Source organism: Lytechinus variegatus, chromosome 17 (assembly GCF_018143015.1).
Source record: "Lytechinus variegatus isolate NC3 chromosome 17, Lvar_3.0, whole genome shotgun sequence".
In the NCBI taxonomy this organism is placed as follows: domain Eukaryota; kingdom Metazoa; phylum Echinodermata; class Echinoidea; order Temnopleuroida; family Toxopneustidae; genus Lytechinus; species Lytechinus variegatus.
This window is the reverse complement of record NC_054756.1, coordinates 17,232,251-17,251,254: the sequence shown is the minus strand read 5'-3', so window position 1 is coordinate 17,251,254 and position 19,004 is coordinate 17,232,251. Positions and strand designations below refer to the sequence as shown.

The 19,004-nt window shown below is 35.8% G+C and overlaps 1 protein-coding gene across 1 annotated transcript; it reads left to right on the top strand.

Moving 5' to 3' along the window:
- The first annotated feature begins 8,785 nt into the window (after positions 1-8,785).
- LOC121430956 lies at positions 8,786-11,528 on the top strand. Its single transcript, XM_041628391.1, has 2 exons — positions 8,786-9,139; positions 9,678-11,528. The coding sequence occupies exon 2, from the start codon at positions 9,751-9,753 to the stop codon at positions 10,471-10,473; it is 723 nt and encodes a 240-aa protein (XP_041484325.1). The 5' UTR covers positions 8,786-9,139; positions 9,678-9,750; the 3' UTR covers positions 10,474-11,528.
- The last annotated feature ends 7,476 nt before the right edge of the window (positions 11,529-19,004 follow it).

Genomic DNA, 19,004 nt, shown 5'->3' with positions numbered 1-19,004 from the left:
GAGGAGCTAAAGCCTTGGCACAGTCGTAGCCGATCAAGAGTCCAATTTCAACATCCTGAAGAGGAGCAATCATATCAGTAATCCTGGACAAATGTTTGAAGGATCTCGCTGTGTCAGGAGTAGGAATATGATGTCGATCTGCTGGTATGAAGTCTCTTGTATAGCTTGCAGGGAGACTAATTGCCTTCTCGGAGTTGTAGTAAGCCTTCACTTTCAATCCAGTCACCTTCTCACAAGCTATTCTCTCATTTGCTTTTGTCATTGTAGAAAGCAATAGGTGCATGTCTATGCCTTTGATTCCCATTGCTTCTTTGGTTTGTGTGAGAATGAAGGACGTATCGGATTGGGTGTCCAATAGTGCATACACTAGTCTCTCCTTATGACTGGACTCATGCGATAGCCATACCGGAACAATCATCGATGACTTCATAGAGTGACTGGAATCTGACTGGGAAGCATAAGAATTTGATTCCAGAGTTTCATTACTGCTCCTCTCTCTGTTAGTAGCATCCGATCGCCTTTCCTTCCATTCATCATCATGTAGAGCAGTGGGATGCTTTCCTTTACATACAGAGCATGTATCTCTTTTCTTGCAACTCTTTGACATGTGTCCCTTTCTCAAGCAACCAAAGCAAAGTCCATTGTCCCTAATAGTCTGTCTTTTCTTCTGCATCGTTTCTGAATCGAACGAGGAACATTCAGTAATATGGTGTTGACCGTTGCAGAAGACACATGACAGATATTTCTTCTCAGCAGAGCCGTCTTGGTGATTGTGTGTTCCAGTCTGTAAAGATCGAGAAGGAGTTGCCCTCTTCCTTTCCTTTGAGATCTGCAGAGACTGAAGAGAGGTGACGGGATCACAAGCAACAGTTGCCTCTTCGTCAATGAACTCTGTGAAGATGGCAAATGGTGGAAAGGTTTTCCAATCCTGTCTCCACTGAACAACCTTCCTTCCCCATTTAACGACTAGCCATTCAGGGAGTTTCCTCAGTAGGTTTTGATTTTCCCGTTCGTCATCAAGATGATTCAGGTGCGGAACATACTTGGATGCTGCGTCACATTGTTTCAGGAAGTCTCCGAATCTCCTAAGTCCAAAGGAGTCTCTTGATCCAACCTTGGGCCAAGCATCCAGCTTGTCTCTGTAGGCATTTGAAACTACAAATGGATTCCCATATCTCTGTTCCAACGCTTCCTTTGCATTAAGGTAACCTCTGCCATCGCCGATCATAGAGTAGCCTTCTACCAAGGATTTCGGCTCACCCGTCAGGTATTTCAAGAGAAAGTATAACCTCTCTGCCATAGGAATTCCACGATGTTCAATTAATGCGTCGTAGCTTCGCCTCCATGCCGTGTAGTCAAGAGGGTTACCTGAGAAAATTCCAGGCTCTGGAAGAGGAAGTCTATTCAAGGATAGCAACTCTTTCAAACTGTTGGCGAGAACATCATCATTGCTGGACTTTGGTTCTTGTCGATGACCAATCTTGGTTGCAGGGCTTTCCGAAGGTGGAGCAGGGTTGTTCATCTCAATCGTGGGTTCCACTGGAGGGGCACTGTTACCTCTATCAACTATACTCTGAACTCGAGGGGAAACTGACACTTGACGATCAACCCAGTCTTGAACTCTCCCTCTGGATGATCGGGAACCTGACTTAGATGAAATCGTCCCACCTTGCAATCGGAGAATTACTTTCATTGTTTCTCTCATTAAAGAAGAATGTTCATCTTCGATAGTCTCAAGTAGATCTTCACCATCATCAAGATCTGCTGAAGGAGCTATAGCTGCAAGTTCTTCCTGAGAAGAAATGGCTACGTCCATCGCTTCCTGTACTTGATTACGGGATTCTTTAATCATTACAGTGTTGACATCGTCTTCAACTATAAGCTGGCGATGCTTATTTGCCCTTCTCCTCCAAAGTCGAATGGCATCTCTCCATGTCTTGACTGTGACGTCTGCTTTATACTGCAAACCCTTCTCAGTGGGCATTCTATCCCGTCCATTCTCAACTCCTTCTGCCATGATTATTCCCAAATAGAAGATTTATGATGAAAGAAGGTTGAGATCAACATATCACGAAGATTTCATTCATCGTTGCGAACATTGAATATCGAAGTTCCACATTTGCATTCGAAATTCTTCCGTAGCTGGAAGAATTCACAAAGTCCGATGAACTGCGAGGATGTTTGACCGTGTCGAAAGAGGAAATTCACGTCGAGAAATTCTCGCTGCTCAAAGAGTTTTCACTGTGGCTGTAGTGAGGTCGACAAACAAAAGACAAGCGTAATAACAAAGGCCTCTACAGGATTTCGTTGTTTTAATCGTCGGTCAATCTGATATCAAATCCGTACAATCAAATCATGTTGGTCGTATTAATCTATTGAATCCAATTGGTACTTTTAATCCTTCTTTCAAACCAATTCGTTCCTTTAATCTGATTGATATCTTTAATCCGTGAAAACTGTGGAGTCAATGATAAAGAAAAAGGAATCATAAATACCAGCAAAATGAAACATCTTAAATATCACTAGAGCAACATCAATCTTTGGAAGACCTAAATAGTCTAATATAAACTAGATTCCAAATTCTCTCCACTATACATATGATTGTTTACTCATTAAAGGTTTCAAACTACAAACATTCAGCTTTGATCTCAATACAATTATAATAAAAGTACAAACCAACAATCATCCTTGATATATCATATAATAAATGTAGTACAAAATGTAGTTTCTTGAGTCTTATTTGATTATGAATGGGATCGATGAGCCTGCTATAGTTTGTACATACATTATACATACTACATACACATTATCATTTGTCATTATGAACCAAGAAAAAGATCTCTAAAATCTCACTTTATGCTTAGACCATAATTAAAAAATATATCAAATAAAACATCAACTAACCTCTTTGCTTGCTTTCTCAAGTAAATTGAATGTCTTCTGAGCCAGGATGTTTGTGATTTTGAAGGGCAAAATCCTGGTCCCTCACACAACCCAATGTCCAAAAATCAAATACACTGTCATGGTGCTATGTAAGTGTACACATTGACTAAGGGAGTGCTAGATACAAATATGTTAATCAGGTAGTGCAATAGCGAAAGTATATATATACAAAAAGTGCTAAATCACTTCTGCGCTAATTTTGGTGCGCTAATTTATCAATTCAGATGTACTTTCATCACAGTTTTTTTACTGATATGAATTTTGTTAGAAATGAACTAAATGAAGAAAAAAAATGAAAAGCTACCAAGAGTTTACAAGGAGAAAAAGAAAAAAAAAGTGTTGGGAAAAAAATCACGTTTGTCAGTGATGTAATGAGTTAAAATTTTCGAGGGGTCAGACGTATTGCAATGAATTCTGGAAAAATTGGTAAAACGTTGCAAACGAGCAAAAATTTGACCTTGATTTTCATACAAAAATATAATTAGGTGATGGTTTTGACATAATATCCACAAAATAATATCACGTCACCAATCCCCTGCTTTTTTCTTTCTTTTTCTCCATTTTTGTTTTGTTTTTTGTTCGTGAATTTGTTTGGGCTCTTGGTCGTCAAGCCCCCTTCCCCCAATACGCCAGTGACGTTTATTCAAATAAAAAGGAATTCGATCTTTGGCTAAATTATGTCTCGTCTTCGATTTTAATGATTCATTAAAAAAACAATTTGTGATGTTATTTGGGTTCCGGTACATTCACATGCATCATTCTATATCAGCAGTTAGAGCTTGAACTTTAGCCTTCAAAGTATCTGTAAGCTGATATTTTAGCATATATACGTCTACTAATTTCATGATGTTTATAGCCGTTCCGATAAGTAATTGACGTATGGCGACTACAAAAAACAGGGTTATATCTCCTAGAAACCAAACGCTAGTCACATAAGGGCAATTCCATGAAATATGTACTACCGACACCATGTATGTGATACCTTCAGAGCATTTTCTGTCACTGATATATGGTTCTTATGACAGTTTGTAATGCTGTCAAATGACATTTACTTGATCAGTAAGTTTATGAAGTGTAATACGAATTGAGAAAAGTGCAGATCGGACGTACAAAATGGTTGAATATTTCATGGAATTGCCCATGAGCAGATACCATGGATACGGGAAGCGGATTCTATACCGTCACTTCTTCCGTCTACATGGGTCATGTAATCTCTATTTTGATAATATTGTAGAGGTTGGATTCGGTTTTGCATCTTTCTATTGATTGTAACTAAATCAACATGAATACGAGTGACAATAGTATATCAATATAAGATTGTAAAAAACATGACACAGATCATTAATTCCGTCTATTTGGACAAAATAAAATGTTTATATCACTTCATAGCGTTATGATCATCACAAATGATTTTTTACATCAAAATGCGTGCAGGAAGGTTCTTATGGTCAGACTCAAATGATAGAAGTAATGGTCAGAAGGCTACTATAGCAACCCCTCCATTCAATCTGACAGATGATCAAGGTTTGCTGACGTTCTGGTATCACCTATATGGGGTAAGAATCCAAGTAGTCATTACAGTATTCCACTCTCTATAGATATAAAATGACGTGCACGTCTGCTTGGCATCGTCTGTGAGGGATATGGGTATTCAAATTCAAATTTAAATTTCACTTTCATCCAACAAAAACAAATTGTATGCCATATATAAACATATATATTTGTATCCGTTGCAAAATAATACATTATGTTGTGAAAAAACACTAAGACAATTAGGGCAACTCATTGTAGGTTTTCTTTTCAATATGACGTATGACGTACATATGTGATTGTCTCCAAAGAGCACAAGTTTCATTTCGCTAAAATATAATAAGACATGCATTCGACATCATTCCTGAGAGAAGACATCCTACATGTATGTGTTGGCGAATTTTCGATTGTGACAACAGTCATGCTGGTAACACCCCCCCCCCAACACAACCATTATTTTTTTCATTTTTTTTAATCAAGTCCACACATAGTAACACAAATGCATTTAACGTTTCGATCAATTTCAATGTAGGATACAAGAGCATTAGAGCATGGTCGATTTTATGCCTTGCTCTCGGGCATTATAATAAGCCAAGATCGAACCCCGGACTTTCACGTGTCTAACAGGCGCCGTAGATCACCCGGCCAGGGCACCTCCACATGCACTCACTCTCACACAATGAGGTTGAATACCCCCCCGTACACAAATTCATTCCCTCTATATCCCCTAACCACTAGCGTACCTACGGGGGAGGCAGACTTCCCCCCTACGGGGGGGGGCAGTCTGCCCCCCCCCCCACGAGCTAGAAGACCTTTATTGGCCCCCTGACGAGATTGAAGATTTTTTTGTTTTTTGCATGTAAATTTTTATTCTGGTACGAAGATCCCTATTTTTTATTGAAGACCTTTTCTTTTTTTTTTTGCCCGTCAAATTTTTTGGCGGACGATTTTGCCCCCCCCCCCCGTGGAAAATCCTAGGTACGCCACTGCCCCTAATCCCCTTCTTTATCATTATTATTATTTTTTTAACTGTTTCTACTTCTTAAAGTCTTCTCTTTAACATTTGTTTCTTTTCATCTTGCTCTCTCTAAATGGATATCAGAATGGAAAACTTGAGATTGCTGTGTGTCAAGGAGGGGAGACAGTTCTTACTCAGTTTGGAGATCAGACAAACCAATGGCATCAACAAAATAAGACAGTGTCCTGTGGAGACCTTCCACTTCAGGTAATGAAAGTCTGCCTAATTTAGAAATGGGATTTGTTACACATTTATGATAATATGTAGACTCATGACCAGATGATATTAAATAATCACTTATTTTTCAAAAAATCAAAAGGAATATGACATTTCAAGCAGTATTCTCATTTGGTCAGTAATTTAGAATTATGTTTATTTCAATCTGGTTTCGACCTTTTTAGTTCCTTCTCTTTTTTCTTTCCTGTATCATCATGATTATACGCATATATGAATATTTCCACAATATTTATTTTTTTTTATTTCCAAGGTGGATCAACATTTTACAAGCTTTGCTTTTAGTGGACCCCCTTATTTCTATTTATGCTCCATTTTATACTTTTTTTTACGAAGTAAGAATGTTTATTTATAAAATTGAATCTGATTTATGTTATTTTATGTTATACATGAAGAATTGAATTTAATGTGGCGTTTCATATGTGAATATAAAAGTTTTCTGGGATATATCATTATGTATAAACAATAATATATTCATCACATGAAATTCATATTATCCACAATATTCTCAAGATGTTGCTCAAATTATTGTATTATCTTTATTACTCAAATTTTGGTAGGTCTTAAAATGCCGTTAAACGGTTTGACCAAGAAGGTTTTAGAGGCGACACCTTCAAAAGGAAGCTTGACGATGATTTGCTCAAAATTAAAAGGAACAATGTGATTGGTTAACGGAAAATTCCACTTTGACGTCTGTAATGCTGCTAGAGTGTAGCCGTTTGCAGGCGTCAGCCTAAAGTTTATCTTTCTTCTATGACATAGACATTACATTAAAAAAGGGTGAGATATTTGCGCAGTTTCATGATGGTGAAAAGGGATATGTTACATCAGAAATCATTACACAATATTTCAACACTTTAGCAAGTGTGTTAAAATCAATTTGAATTAATGGAAATATGTAAAAGGTAGTAGTTTATACTAACATTTCCCTTTTTGCTGTCTATCATACATAATACAGGTCTACATGCTTCCCGTTGTTATCATTATCATGTCAAAGAAGAGACTTGTCATTTGAAAATTGACTGTCTGTTGATCATGATTACTAATGTTTTGTTGTTGACAGATGCCTAAACAGTTCAAGCCCAACTATGTGTGTGTTTTGTTCAAACAGATTACATTCACATCAACCAGGGTTTCAGATGAGGCTGATGTGGGTATCGATGATATCTTCATTTATAATCTCCCACGGGGTAAGTGAAAAGTCTTCTAAGGTTTTCACCATACTTCTTGCAAACTTTTGGTTCTTATATTTTCCGGAAATACATAAGAAATAACATTCGTCATTGTACATGAAAGTTTTGTTTGTTAGAATCCGCAAAAGAGGATTACACGGACTTTTTTACAGTTGTTTTGCATCACTTTATTGTGCGAAAAGTAATAGGCCCTAAAGGAACAGTGTAAGAATGACAATACATATACATTTACGGAACAGAAGAGAGCCCAGGTCTGGACATGGTCGCATTACTGACACAAACAAGCAGGGCAGATTAACATAATGTTACAGTTACATAGTTAAACTTCCAAATAAGATGGAACATTCGGTGAAAGTATAATAAACTGTTAATCATCAAGTTTAATTGTAATTAAAGTAATTATAGGCCTATAGAAAAAATCTTTCAGATAAAACCAAACATTGAAAAATTAAGACCATGGCGTATGTGGACTCATATTAGCATGATTGGTCCCCGAAATGCGCCATGTTCACGTACGTAAATGAACAATAAAAATAATTAAATGTACGGTCAATTTTAAAAGAGTGACATTCGGCGGGCTTTACTAAACACAACGTAGTTATAATTTATGCTGTTACTCGTATCTAATACGTTTTTTTTTGTTCTTTGTAGATGCTTTGGAGCTTAATAACATTATGAAAAAGACAGCCAGTTAGTCTAATGAGGTTTAAGATGGGGTTGTAATTTTCCTTTCAAGCAATCTTCTGCTAATTGCGAATAGATAATATTTGTTTAGAATTATAATTATTCTTTAATCCTTTTTCTCTGTGATTCATGTAAAAAACATAAGTCCATATGATTATGTTTGTTGTGTAATGGAACAATGTATTATACATTTATGTGAATGCTAAAGAAAACAACAAATCAAATCAAATAATTTTATTATTAGATACGCAAACTATAGACCTAGACAGTATGAGAGGATTGCCATGCACATCATGATGAACATGAGTGAGGATAAACCTGAAGAACCGTACATTTTACATGTATGTTTGCCACGCCACCATTAATAATAATAATAATAGGTCCATTTATATAGCGCAGCTACTATGTGCATATACTCTACTGCGCTTTGATAATTGGTATCATATTATTACCCCGGCTGTAGCTGAGCCGCCATATTAATAGGCGCTAAAGCGTTCAAGGAAAAATCCTACCGGGTACCCATTCACCTCACCTGGGTCGAGTGCAGCACAATGTGGATAAATAAACCATTACCATGATTACAAAATGCTCTCACTGATCATATTCAGCTTTCTGCAAAGGATGTATGAAAGACTAGAACCCACCTTCCTCAGATCATCCTTTAGATTTTCTGTCACCTTTTTAATCTCGCAATTATTAGATTCGTACACTTCAATGGTTACAACAAACAGCGCAAGTACCGATGTCACAACAGTAACTGCACCTATGTTATCCAGTTCCCCTACCACAAACCAGGGACTCAACGTTCCTGATATTTATGTTACCACATCAGATATGTCGGATGAGCTAACATCTGGTACAGAGATGACCATATGGTCATCAAGTGCCATTTCACCAATCCCGAGAAAAGGTTTGAATTTGAATGAAAAATCTAATGGTATTTTTTAAAGGACAAAGTATACTCACATATCATTTTAGGAGTTCAAAAAAAAATCCCATGGAGTGTTATTTATTTGATCTATTAAATACTATTTCAACAAAATAAGAAAGCAAGAACTAAACAAAAAAACAACTTTCAAATGAGTGTTAGAATAGATATTGAAGAATGATTTCTATTCCCCTTGTGATCCATGGCCATGATGGCGGTGGAAAAATGGGACTTTGCATAAGTTTTCAGGATTTTCCATGAAAATTCAAAACACCTTCCAAAGACCAAATTGTTTATTGATGGTTCATGCTCGAGAATGTAGACAACGGATATTCAACTCTTATTTGAAAATCAAATTGAATAGAAGAATCAATAATATTTAATAAGTAGTAAATCTATTGCGTGTTTAATTCTTTGTTCAAAGAAGACTATAAATAATTGCAAAGATAGGTTCTTAAAACGTTATTTTTTTATTCTTTTTAACTATTCCTCGCCATAATTTCTACAATTTTATTTAGGATCAAGTCATGTATTGCCGATTTCTCTAAGTGCCGCAGGATTGCTTTTAGTAGTTGCAGTAATACTTCTTGTCTGTTTCATCAGAAATAGGTTCGTTCATTTTTGTTTGTACCATTTTGACGTGTGCATAAGATGCTTGATAAAAAAATACATTCGAGATACAGATTTTTTTAAGTGTGGGATTGGTAAACGTATGACTAATTCACTTACATAATCAAAAATGTTAGTCTAAAAGTGTTAGTGTTAAAGAAATTTAGGTTCATTGTGACAATTACATGTATATTCAGTATCCTTTGTATCTTTATTTTCAAAATATCAAGTAGGCCTAATGCCATAACATATATTACGTGAAGCTTAGAATTGCAATCATTCTGATTTTGAAGAATTCAAGTACTTATTTGGATTGTCTCCGACCTTTTCATCAAAATAATCTTACTGTTAGGTGGTGTTTGAAGAATTACAAGGTGGTATGACAATCGCAGAAATGGTTTATGGAAAGGACTGAAAGTGGATAGAGGTTGAAGTGATATGGATAGGCGAGGGAGTAGTTCAGTATATCTCCTTGCTGTTGGGGTAAACTTGTTCTTCAAAAACTTTTTTATGTTTAAATTTTCAATGAAACATACAGACGTCAACAGCCAGAAAAGCCCATTTCGCTGGAGTCCATCCATAGATACGACAACCATGCTTACAACACAGGAATGGACGGGCTACACCACAGTACAAGAGATACACGGCGGGACACTGACAGCACCTTCGACAGCAGCACATGGCGCTCGACGGCTTCTACCCTGAACAACCCGGAGGTGAATGGAACACTAAGCGGAAGTCAGTCACCGAATGGTTCCAGTCATGCTTCTCGTACTTCAAGGTCCGCAGTTCCAGGAGATGGAGAAGACGCGGAGACGAGGCAGTATTTTGTGCTGAATCCTGACCGCGCATCCATGCTCGTGGAGAATGAAGAGAATGTAGACAGCAGGAGTCCCCGGGATCCGGAGGCGCTGTATGACAATAAACCAGAGCGCTACACCTACATCGATGATACCTCCTCAGATGCCATGGCAACGGGTGATAGTCATGGCTTGGGTTTAGAAGACAACGGTTATGATCCGGTGACCGTGAAGGACGACATCACCGGTGGGTACCAGTACGTCGATGACAATGGAACGGCCGTTGCGAATGACGCTACTAAACGTGGCGATCTTTCAAGTCCATATGAAACAGTGACTATTACAGAGCCATCCCCGCAGTCAAAATCGAAGAAGACTAAATCGAGTGAGAGAAAGGTACCTGTTCCGGCGACAAGAAAGAATATTCCACCCAAACCCAAGGAAAGGATGGTCGATAATATTTTATATAAACCAATGAATGGTGAAATAAGGGTTGATAATGTAATATATAACCCTGTACAAGATGACAGATAAATATTTGTCTTATCTTGTCTTTTGCGTTTAATCTTTGTGTTCATCATGTTCATTGGTTAGTAATCAAGTCTAATACTTTCATGGTCCGTATTATTTGGTACGTTCAGCTTCGGGAGGTCAATATATGATGGTTTAAATGTTAAGGGAAATAGTTGTCTCGCTGAAAGTAAAATTAGATATGATAATGCGATATCATTTTGAAAAAAAGTACTTGAAATATGCTGTTTATATTTTTGATACCTCCGTAAAAGTTTTTTATAATGTAGTAATATTTTCGAAAACACTCATCAACCTACTACACAATCATGGTGCCAGCTATGAAAGCTGTTTCTCCTTTCTACATCATTTCCTTTCTCCATTCATATTGTATAAAAGCTTGTGATTTTTTTGTGGCGCACTGTAAATTTTGTGACGAATGTGCTTTGTTTTTAAATGCATAAGCGTAATGTGTTATATGATTATATCTGCGAATACTTGAAGTATGCTATTTTATATTGTCAGATATTGACATATCCTCATGATTTTGATATAAAAAAATTAGGAGCAGAAAACCATGATAATATAACTATAGTTAGCTCATGATACCAAATTGTCTATTTACTTAGACAATTTCAATAATTTGGGATTTGAGATTACGCGTGTGATGGGAATGTTTTATGCTACAAGGGGAATACTTCATGAAACTGTTTTTTCTGAACGTAAATTCGGCCCCATACTTCCTGTCTGGCCCGCTTATAATATAGGCTCATTACGCACCTGGTTTGAATTGGTTCCGTATTTACTTTATGTATATTCAGTATCAAATTTAAATACTGCAAAATCTTCTAGGTCTCTATAAGCATTTTGTTCTTTAAACTATCTCCTTTGGTTCCCATTTTTTTATTTATTTTATTAATATTAATCACATTCCTAATGACCCCACCTCATTTTAGCCTACTATCTCTTGGCACTTGAAGGATACTTATATTTTCGTCCAAATGCATTTTCATTATATTTGCAGACACATCCTACACTGTAAAAACTGGGGTGTTAAAACTGACACCAATTGGTGTTAATAGAGGACCACATCCTGAGATGTTAAAATAACACCCTAAAGATTGAACATAACACCAAAGAGTGTAAATGTAACAACCATAGGTGTTGTAATAACACCTATAGGTGTAAAACTAACACCATCAATTCAACACCGGCCTAAAGTAACTGGTGTGGTCCTCTATGTACACAAGTTAACACCACAGTTTTTGCTGTGTAGCATTACCACAATCTTTTTCTACCTCCAAGCAACACTGATACATTCATCCAAACACCCACTCCTTTCTTATCCTGCTACAACCCCCACACCCCCTCTCCCTCTCTCTCTCCTTCTCTCAAATAATCTACATCTCTTTCTCTTTGTGTTGGTGTACCCTTCTCTTCCACATTGGATTTTCCTTAATTTTTCAAACAGCAAATCAGCTACCATTTATATTTGTTGCTTTCTTGTACATTTTTATTTGGCCAATGATAGACATGCAGAAAATACGAACCTAAAATGGATAAAGTGGATTAATACATCAAGCGAAGCAAAATGATTATGTAGTAAACATTTTATTATGTACAAAACGATCGGATTTATATGTAAAGTGTATTTTACATTTCTGTTTTTTTATTTTTTTTTGTACGGCTTACAAATGCATTTTATTTCAAGTTCCAGGGCAGTCAAATCTGATTTTTTTTTTAAAGAAAAAAGGTGTTACGGAGAATGGTGACTTCATTTTTGTCTGGCGCCCCCCCCCAAAAAAAAAAAAATCCCAATGCCCCACTTGGGTGTAATAAACATTTCTAGACCAATCTGTATTTATTTTATGCCCACCACATGACGTGTCACAGAAAAAGGCACAACTTCGTCTAATTTTGAATCAACATTAGTTACTAATGTTACCATGGTTTCTGTAACATTAAATATAGATTTCTGATTTATCAATTTGATATTTCGTTTCAGTTTCATCTCAAGATTTGTATTTTTCTTGTTTGATAGTAATCATGGATTGTTTAACTTGTTGTTATATTATTCCAATTTAAATTTGATTCGGTCATGGATCACATAATATTGCAATTGATTTACAGGAATTGTACAAAAGATAACCAAAAAGTGTTACCCCGCCTTATGCCCTCATAGAGCTTCTAATCACAATGCAATGTTTAATGAACTAAAAGATTTGGATATGTATTGTCCAACGATAATTCAAGTTAAAAATCATACTGAAAAAAATGTTGACAAGGAGAGTGATGTCATTAAGCAGATGTTGATACACAGTCACATTAAACTGTGCCTCTTGGGTTATATCGAGGAAAAATAATTATGTAGTATAAGTCTCATGTTCATTTACAAACAACATGTAGATGATACTTTAGGGACGGTTTCACATTATAAATGGGAGATATACCACATATGAAGTTCTACCAAAAAGAGTAGGCCTATATTTATAAAATAAAAATACAAATGTAAATGTTAGCTAAAGCATTATTAATATGTTAGGGCGCATGTATGCATGTATCAGTATAACAATCTTCATCATTATTATGTAACTCAAAGTTACAAATGGAAGTGAAATTTTAATTAATGCAAACATATTATTTCTTTAATAGAATTATTTACAAGTTACAATATAGAAAATGTTATTTCTTTACTTAGATTATGTTCAATAAAGAGTATTTCCAAAGGGCATTCCAACTCAGTTCAGTTGTCTCAGTGTGACCAAAAACGAAATAAGTTGGTAGTTACTATTGATAATTCACATGAGCCTGAATAGTTCGGAAGATATTGATTAACGTATACCCTGTAAGGAATACAACAATCGTGTTAAGAGCTATTAATAATTAATTTTAATGGGTTCCAACATTGCGCAATCTCATATGAATTGGGCTTGCCCAACTAAGCATTATGCGCCGTGTTGGTAACCCTTTGAAATAGGGTTGGCCGAATTCTCTCTCTGAACGTGTTATATATCATGCCAGAATCCAAACCGGGACCCGCAAACATTACAATACAATCAAGTTTGATTCAATTAGAAACATTGTCATTTCCATGAAATATATGTACATTATTCTGTTCGATGACTTATTGACCTTCCAAATAGTTTTTGCAGCTCGATAATCCATAAATAATATCTCACTTGGCGATGTTACTGTTGAAAGAATAGCTTCCCGTAAGTCCTGAAAGTCCACGAATCACAGTTTCTAAAACAGGAAAAAACAACGAAAAACATAAATGATTTAGTATATTTTTTTTTGTTGAACAAACGTCACAGTGGGTTTTTTTTCATTATTAGTTAATCTTCTTTTAATTCATCAGGTTTTATAAATATACTGTATGCAGGCCGTACATGTTGCAAAAAATCCAAGCACTAAAGAATGTATAACAGTAAAAGACAATCATAATTAATTATCGAACAAAGATATTTACATAACTATATTCAAAACAAACAGCATGATTAATGAAAACAGTATACAGTGCGTATCAAAAAAAGTTTACACTTAGAAAAAATCCTGTAAAATTATACATTTGTAGTATCTTGAAGATTTTTTCACATTTTAACATAAGTACAGAACCATTTAAGCAAATTACGATATAACTGTCGAAAATATTTCCGCTTGAGTGAGCACCACTTACTTTTGAAAAGTTAGTGAAAAATTATTTGCGCAGAACTTTGAAATAGTTATGCAAATAAAAGTAGACCTTAATCGTGAAGAACACGTTGAATTTAGCTAGTAAAGTTGATTTGAAGATTTTTTTAACTTGTATCCTTGACCAAAACACTTCGAAGTGTGCATTGCGCCCCACCCCACTCCCACACACACCGAGGTCATCATGACGACATTTGCTTTACACTGAGCTGTGAATTACATGAAATGGCTTAGACTTGATTTTCATAAATAAGCATTAAATGAAAAATGAAATGTAAACCCACTTAAAATGATAAAAACTTAGTGAAAAAATGCTGGAGATGTCAACAAAAATTTTGTTCAGATTTTGTTATATCCTCAGATCCAGCTGGCACAAAAAAAGGGTAAAGGTTTAGCTTAGTAAGTGTTGAAATTTCAATTCGGGTGGCAAAATTGTTACAAAATGCTTGAATATAACCATTTATTACAATTGATAAAAAGTGCAGTGGGAAACGTATATGAGAAATGTGTCGCAGGGTAAGTTTGATTTCGCCCTTTCCCCTCGACAAAGCGTGAAAACGAGCATTTCTGCGAGCTTTACAAAAATGGACAGCACTCACTCAGGTGTAACATTCTGTCAAAACTTTTACTTTCATTGGATAGATGAGACCCAAACCTAAGATTTTATGTGAAAAACTTACCCACATGTTGTATATTTTTCAATTCCCACGGCTTTTTCAAAGTGTAAACTTTTTATTGATACGCACTGTAGAATGTCAGAATCTCAAAACAGTTATATGCACATCCTGGTCGGTATGCCAATGAGCAGACTGATGGCATCACCCACTCCCTATTTTCTTTTGTATTTTATATTTTATAAACAAAAAAATCTATTTTTCTCCTCATTGTCTTGTGAAATATATTTTCCCTCCATGAACATGTGGAATTACCATTATTTTAACAGTTTGTGATGAAGTTAAGTTGGTCCTTGTTATCAAAAATTATAATATCATATGATTCAAACAATAAAAAACAAAAGGAATGGTAAGGGACATCATTGACTGTCTCATTTGCATATCCCTGAGTTGTGCATATCAGTTTATTTTTTTTATTCAACCAATCATAAAAACAATTTTTTTTTATTTAACCAATCATAACTGTTTTGTAAAAAAAAATAAGCAATACTTCAAAATGTCATAACTTTCTTATTTTACATTCGATTTTGATGAAAATTTCAGCGTTATGTTGGTTTGATTTATCTCTATCGATTAGTATCACCAATTTTCTGGGGTGGACTTGACTATTTGAAAGTGTGGGAAAAACTAGTAATTATTTATATAGCGCATATCGATCAGCGAAGACTCTCTATGCGCTTATTCAGTACATGTTACAAAATTTAATAATACATTAGACTTACCACCCTTTCACACGGAAAACAAATCGCAATGATGATTCCAGTGAAAAAATGCCAATGACGAATTTTTAGCACGTGGGAAACCCAACTAGAACATGAAAAGAATCACGAAGCCTGCTATCATCATTACAATAATGATTCAGGATTCAAGTTTGAAATGGCCCTAAATTGCGTCAAAACACTGAAATTGCAAACTTTCTAGAAAACAATATGATTATTTTTATGAATAATGATATGATTTATTTTGAGTTTTGGTGGGTCTTAAGAACGGATTTACAATATGGAATATGACGACATCGTTCTGATATCTAAAGATGAGAAATTCAAGAGTACAAGGACAAAAATCGACGGACTCATTGATCATTTGTATTTGCTTGGGGGAGTGAACAGAAGGAAGATATTATGATTGATGTATAAACATCAATCATTTTCATTTCGTTTGTCGATAATTAAAAATGTCAATATTTATAAACTATACAGATCATAACATAAATAAGTGATTTTAACAGGTAAAATAAAAAAATGATACACTTATGATTTCGGGGGCGCGAAACAGAATTATCATAGGATTTGTCAAGTAGATGAACTCATAATTTTGAGCAATGTTGGGTCAGGCAAGCACATGTAACCTTGATCTCGAAGAGATGTGCAAGACTAGTGATAACGAGTCAGAAAACTGTCCAGTGATTTGCATAAAGTGACGAAGGAGGGGCCGTCCCCGACGTATGGTTAATTCACATGTTATTTTTGTGAAAAATTAGAGATCTCCAGAGTCATCAGAATAAATGTTTTATTTCTTAATTAACCGGAAGAGGTGTTTCTCACCTGTGTTATTGCCACCCTGTTTATCATCGCAGAAAAATCCCTGATGAGATTTTACACAGATTTGTGTACACATGTCACATTCCCCAAAACAGGGATCTGAACGTAAAAGAAAAATGATAATTAATCGAGAAAGGAAATGTGAACTCTTACATTAATACATCCCATAACAACTTATTATTTTACTGTTTGTACTTTTGAATGAAACAATGAGCAACAGTTGACAAGAATCTATCTTTCCCATGGGTGGATCAAGGATTTACCAGAGGGGAGGGAAATTTAGAAGATGATGAGCGAAATAGGGGGGGGGGTCACCTCCTCATGAATGGAGAAAAACATAATTGTGTCGATATTAGGGAGTTTTCGATTTGCACGTCGACTAGTGGACTGCGACGAAAGTACGTCATAATAGTCTGTTTTGTGTTGACGGTATGCAAAGTCAGACGAGCACATGATTGAAAGACACTGAGCATGTGCAAACCATTCCTGACACGTCAACTTCATGATGACGACCGTGGATTTCGCTCAGATCACGCTCGTTCGAAATGTAGTAAACGAGCAATCAAATCCTTGCCCATTGATTGAAGCCACGTGGTGATTTCCTCCAGCGGTTCTGTATACCGTAAACACAAAGCAGACTATTATCCAGGGGCGGTATTCTGAAAGCTCAATTAGCGGTCAATTAGCGCTCAATTAGCATTTTGGTATTCTGAAAAGTCACTTAAAGGTATTGTTTAACTTTGTGAGCAGCCGATTTAAAAAATTCTCGAACCAAGATGAAACATGTGTACAAGTGCATGTATTAGAACTAATAAACCCTGAAAACAACCATTATTGAGAATGAAAAGCTAAAACTACAAGGCAAACCCCGATTTTGTAAATAGGCGTCTTATATAGACACCTAAATAGTACACATAAGTGTATGGGATGAAATTAAGATGGTGTTTCCGGTCACTTTATATTTCAATTTTTGAAGCACTAAATAATCATTTTCGAACGCAATTTTTTCTGTGCTTCATTTTTGTAACATATCACAGACACAGGTGACAATTGTGACCTTCTAGCTCAGATTTTTTAAAAGTCAAACAATGTTAACCAATCACTTTAAGTGCCCCTTTCCTTATTTGGCAGGGTTGCGTTGCGCGCACTTGCAATACTACGCGTTATGACCGCGCGAAGACTTAATTGAGTAGTTACGAGATTTTTGGTATTCTGAAAAGTCTCATAGCGCTCAATTAGCGGACTTTCCAGTGGGGAAAGATAATGGTGATAAGAGGTCCATTAAGTCTCACCATATCTTGCTAAATGTTGCTTTCATTTCGTATAAATATCATCAAATCGGTTTAAAACTAGGAGGAAGGAAGAGAATAAAGGAGAGAGCTAAAAAGGGAATAGAATAAAGGGGGAAAAGGTGGTGTATAGAAACAAGTAAAATAAGGAATAGGGCCTAGGGACTATATTTGGTAATAAATAAATTAGAAAAGGGGGAAAAGGGAGACAGAAATATTTGTGTACTTATAGGGAAAACATGACTATTATTTTTCTATATTTTCTTTTATTATTAGCATCATAAACTATTTTGTTTTTGCACACTTTTTTGACAATAATGAAATTGCCAAATCACGGCAGATGCAGCAATGTGCAGGAGTGAATTAAACCTTGTTTCTGACAATGAAAAAATAAGCATAGACCCCTTTAGTATTTAAACGAATATAGAATAAAATACAAAAGAAAAAAATAGTGAAGTGATGCCATCGTTTTCTCCACCTATAAAAACCTATGTCATAACGTTTGTACATCAAATTTCAATAAAATTTCGGCTTTTTTTAAATTATGCTTGTTTGATTTTTAAAATATGTTTATTCAAATTTTGTTGGAGAAGATTTCTCATATAAATGAAAAGTATGTAGTTTTTAGAATAAGTAGGAATTAAGTTAAAGAAGACCCACCCCCCCTATCATGGCCCCGAGACAGAGGCAAATAAAATATTGTAAAAAAAAAGAAAAAGAAAGAAAGCTACAAATGGATTCAATGGATAGGGGGTTGTGAAAATCAGAACGCGTTCGAAAAAAAGAGAAAAGCACAAAGGTACAATAAATGAGAGAGAAAGGGAAAAGACAACAGTTAATTTCAACAACATAACGAACCTCTAATCTCCGATGCAAATATGCTATTTTCAGCATAAATTCTTTGTATCAAGATCGTGGTGTGCACAGTGCACCTGCAGCAGCCGGGCGCTGCGCTGCAAGGCAGCAAAGTGAAGAGACACTGCGCGCTAGGAGAAAAATTTACGTTGTAAGAGCGCATTTGATTGGTTAATTCGGCTCAGTAGGGGAGTGGCCTAAAGGGACTTAATTGAGCGCTAATAGAGTTTTCAGAATACGAATTTGGAGGTACATTAGCGCTCCATTAAATGGGTAACTTAAAAGGATATTTAAGTGGAAACTTACGAGACTTTTCAGAATACCCCCCCCCCCCAGGACTATTATGACGCAATTTCGTGGCTGTCCACTAGTCGACGTGCACATCGAAAACTCGCTATTATGTTTTACCCTCAGCGCTTCGGATCCAAAAAATGTTGTATCACCCCATCAGTCAATATCTGAAGTTTTGTTCCAAAAAGAGCTAAATTTACTATTGGTATTTTTCT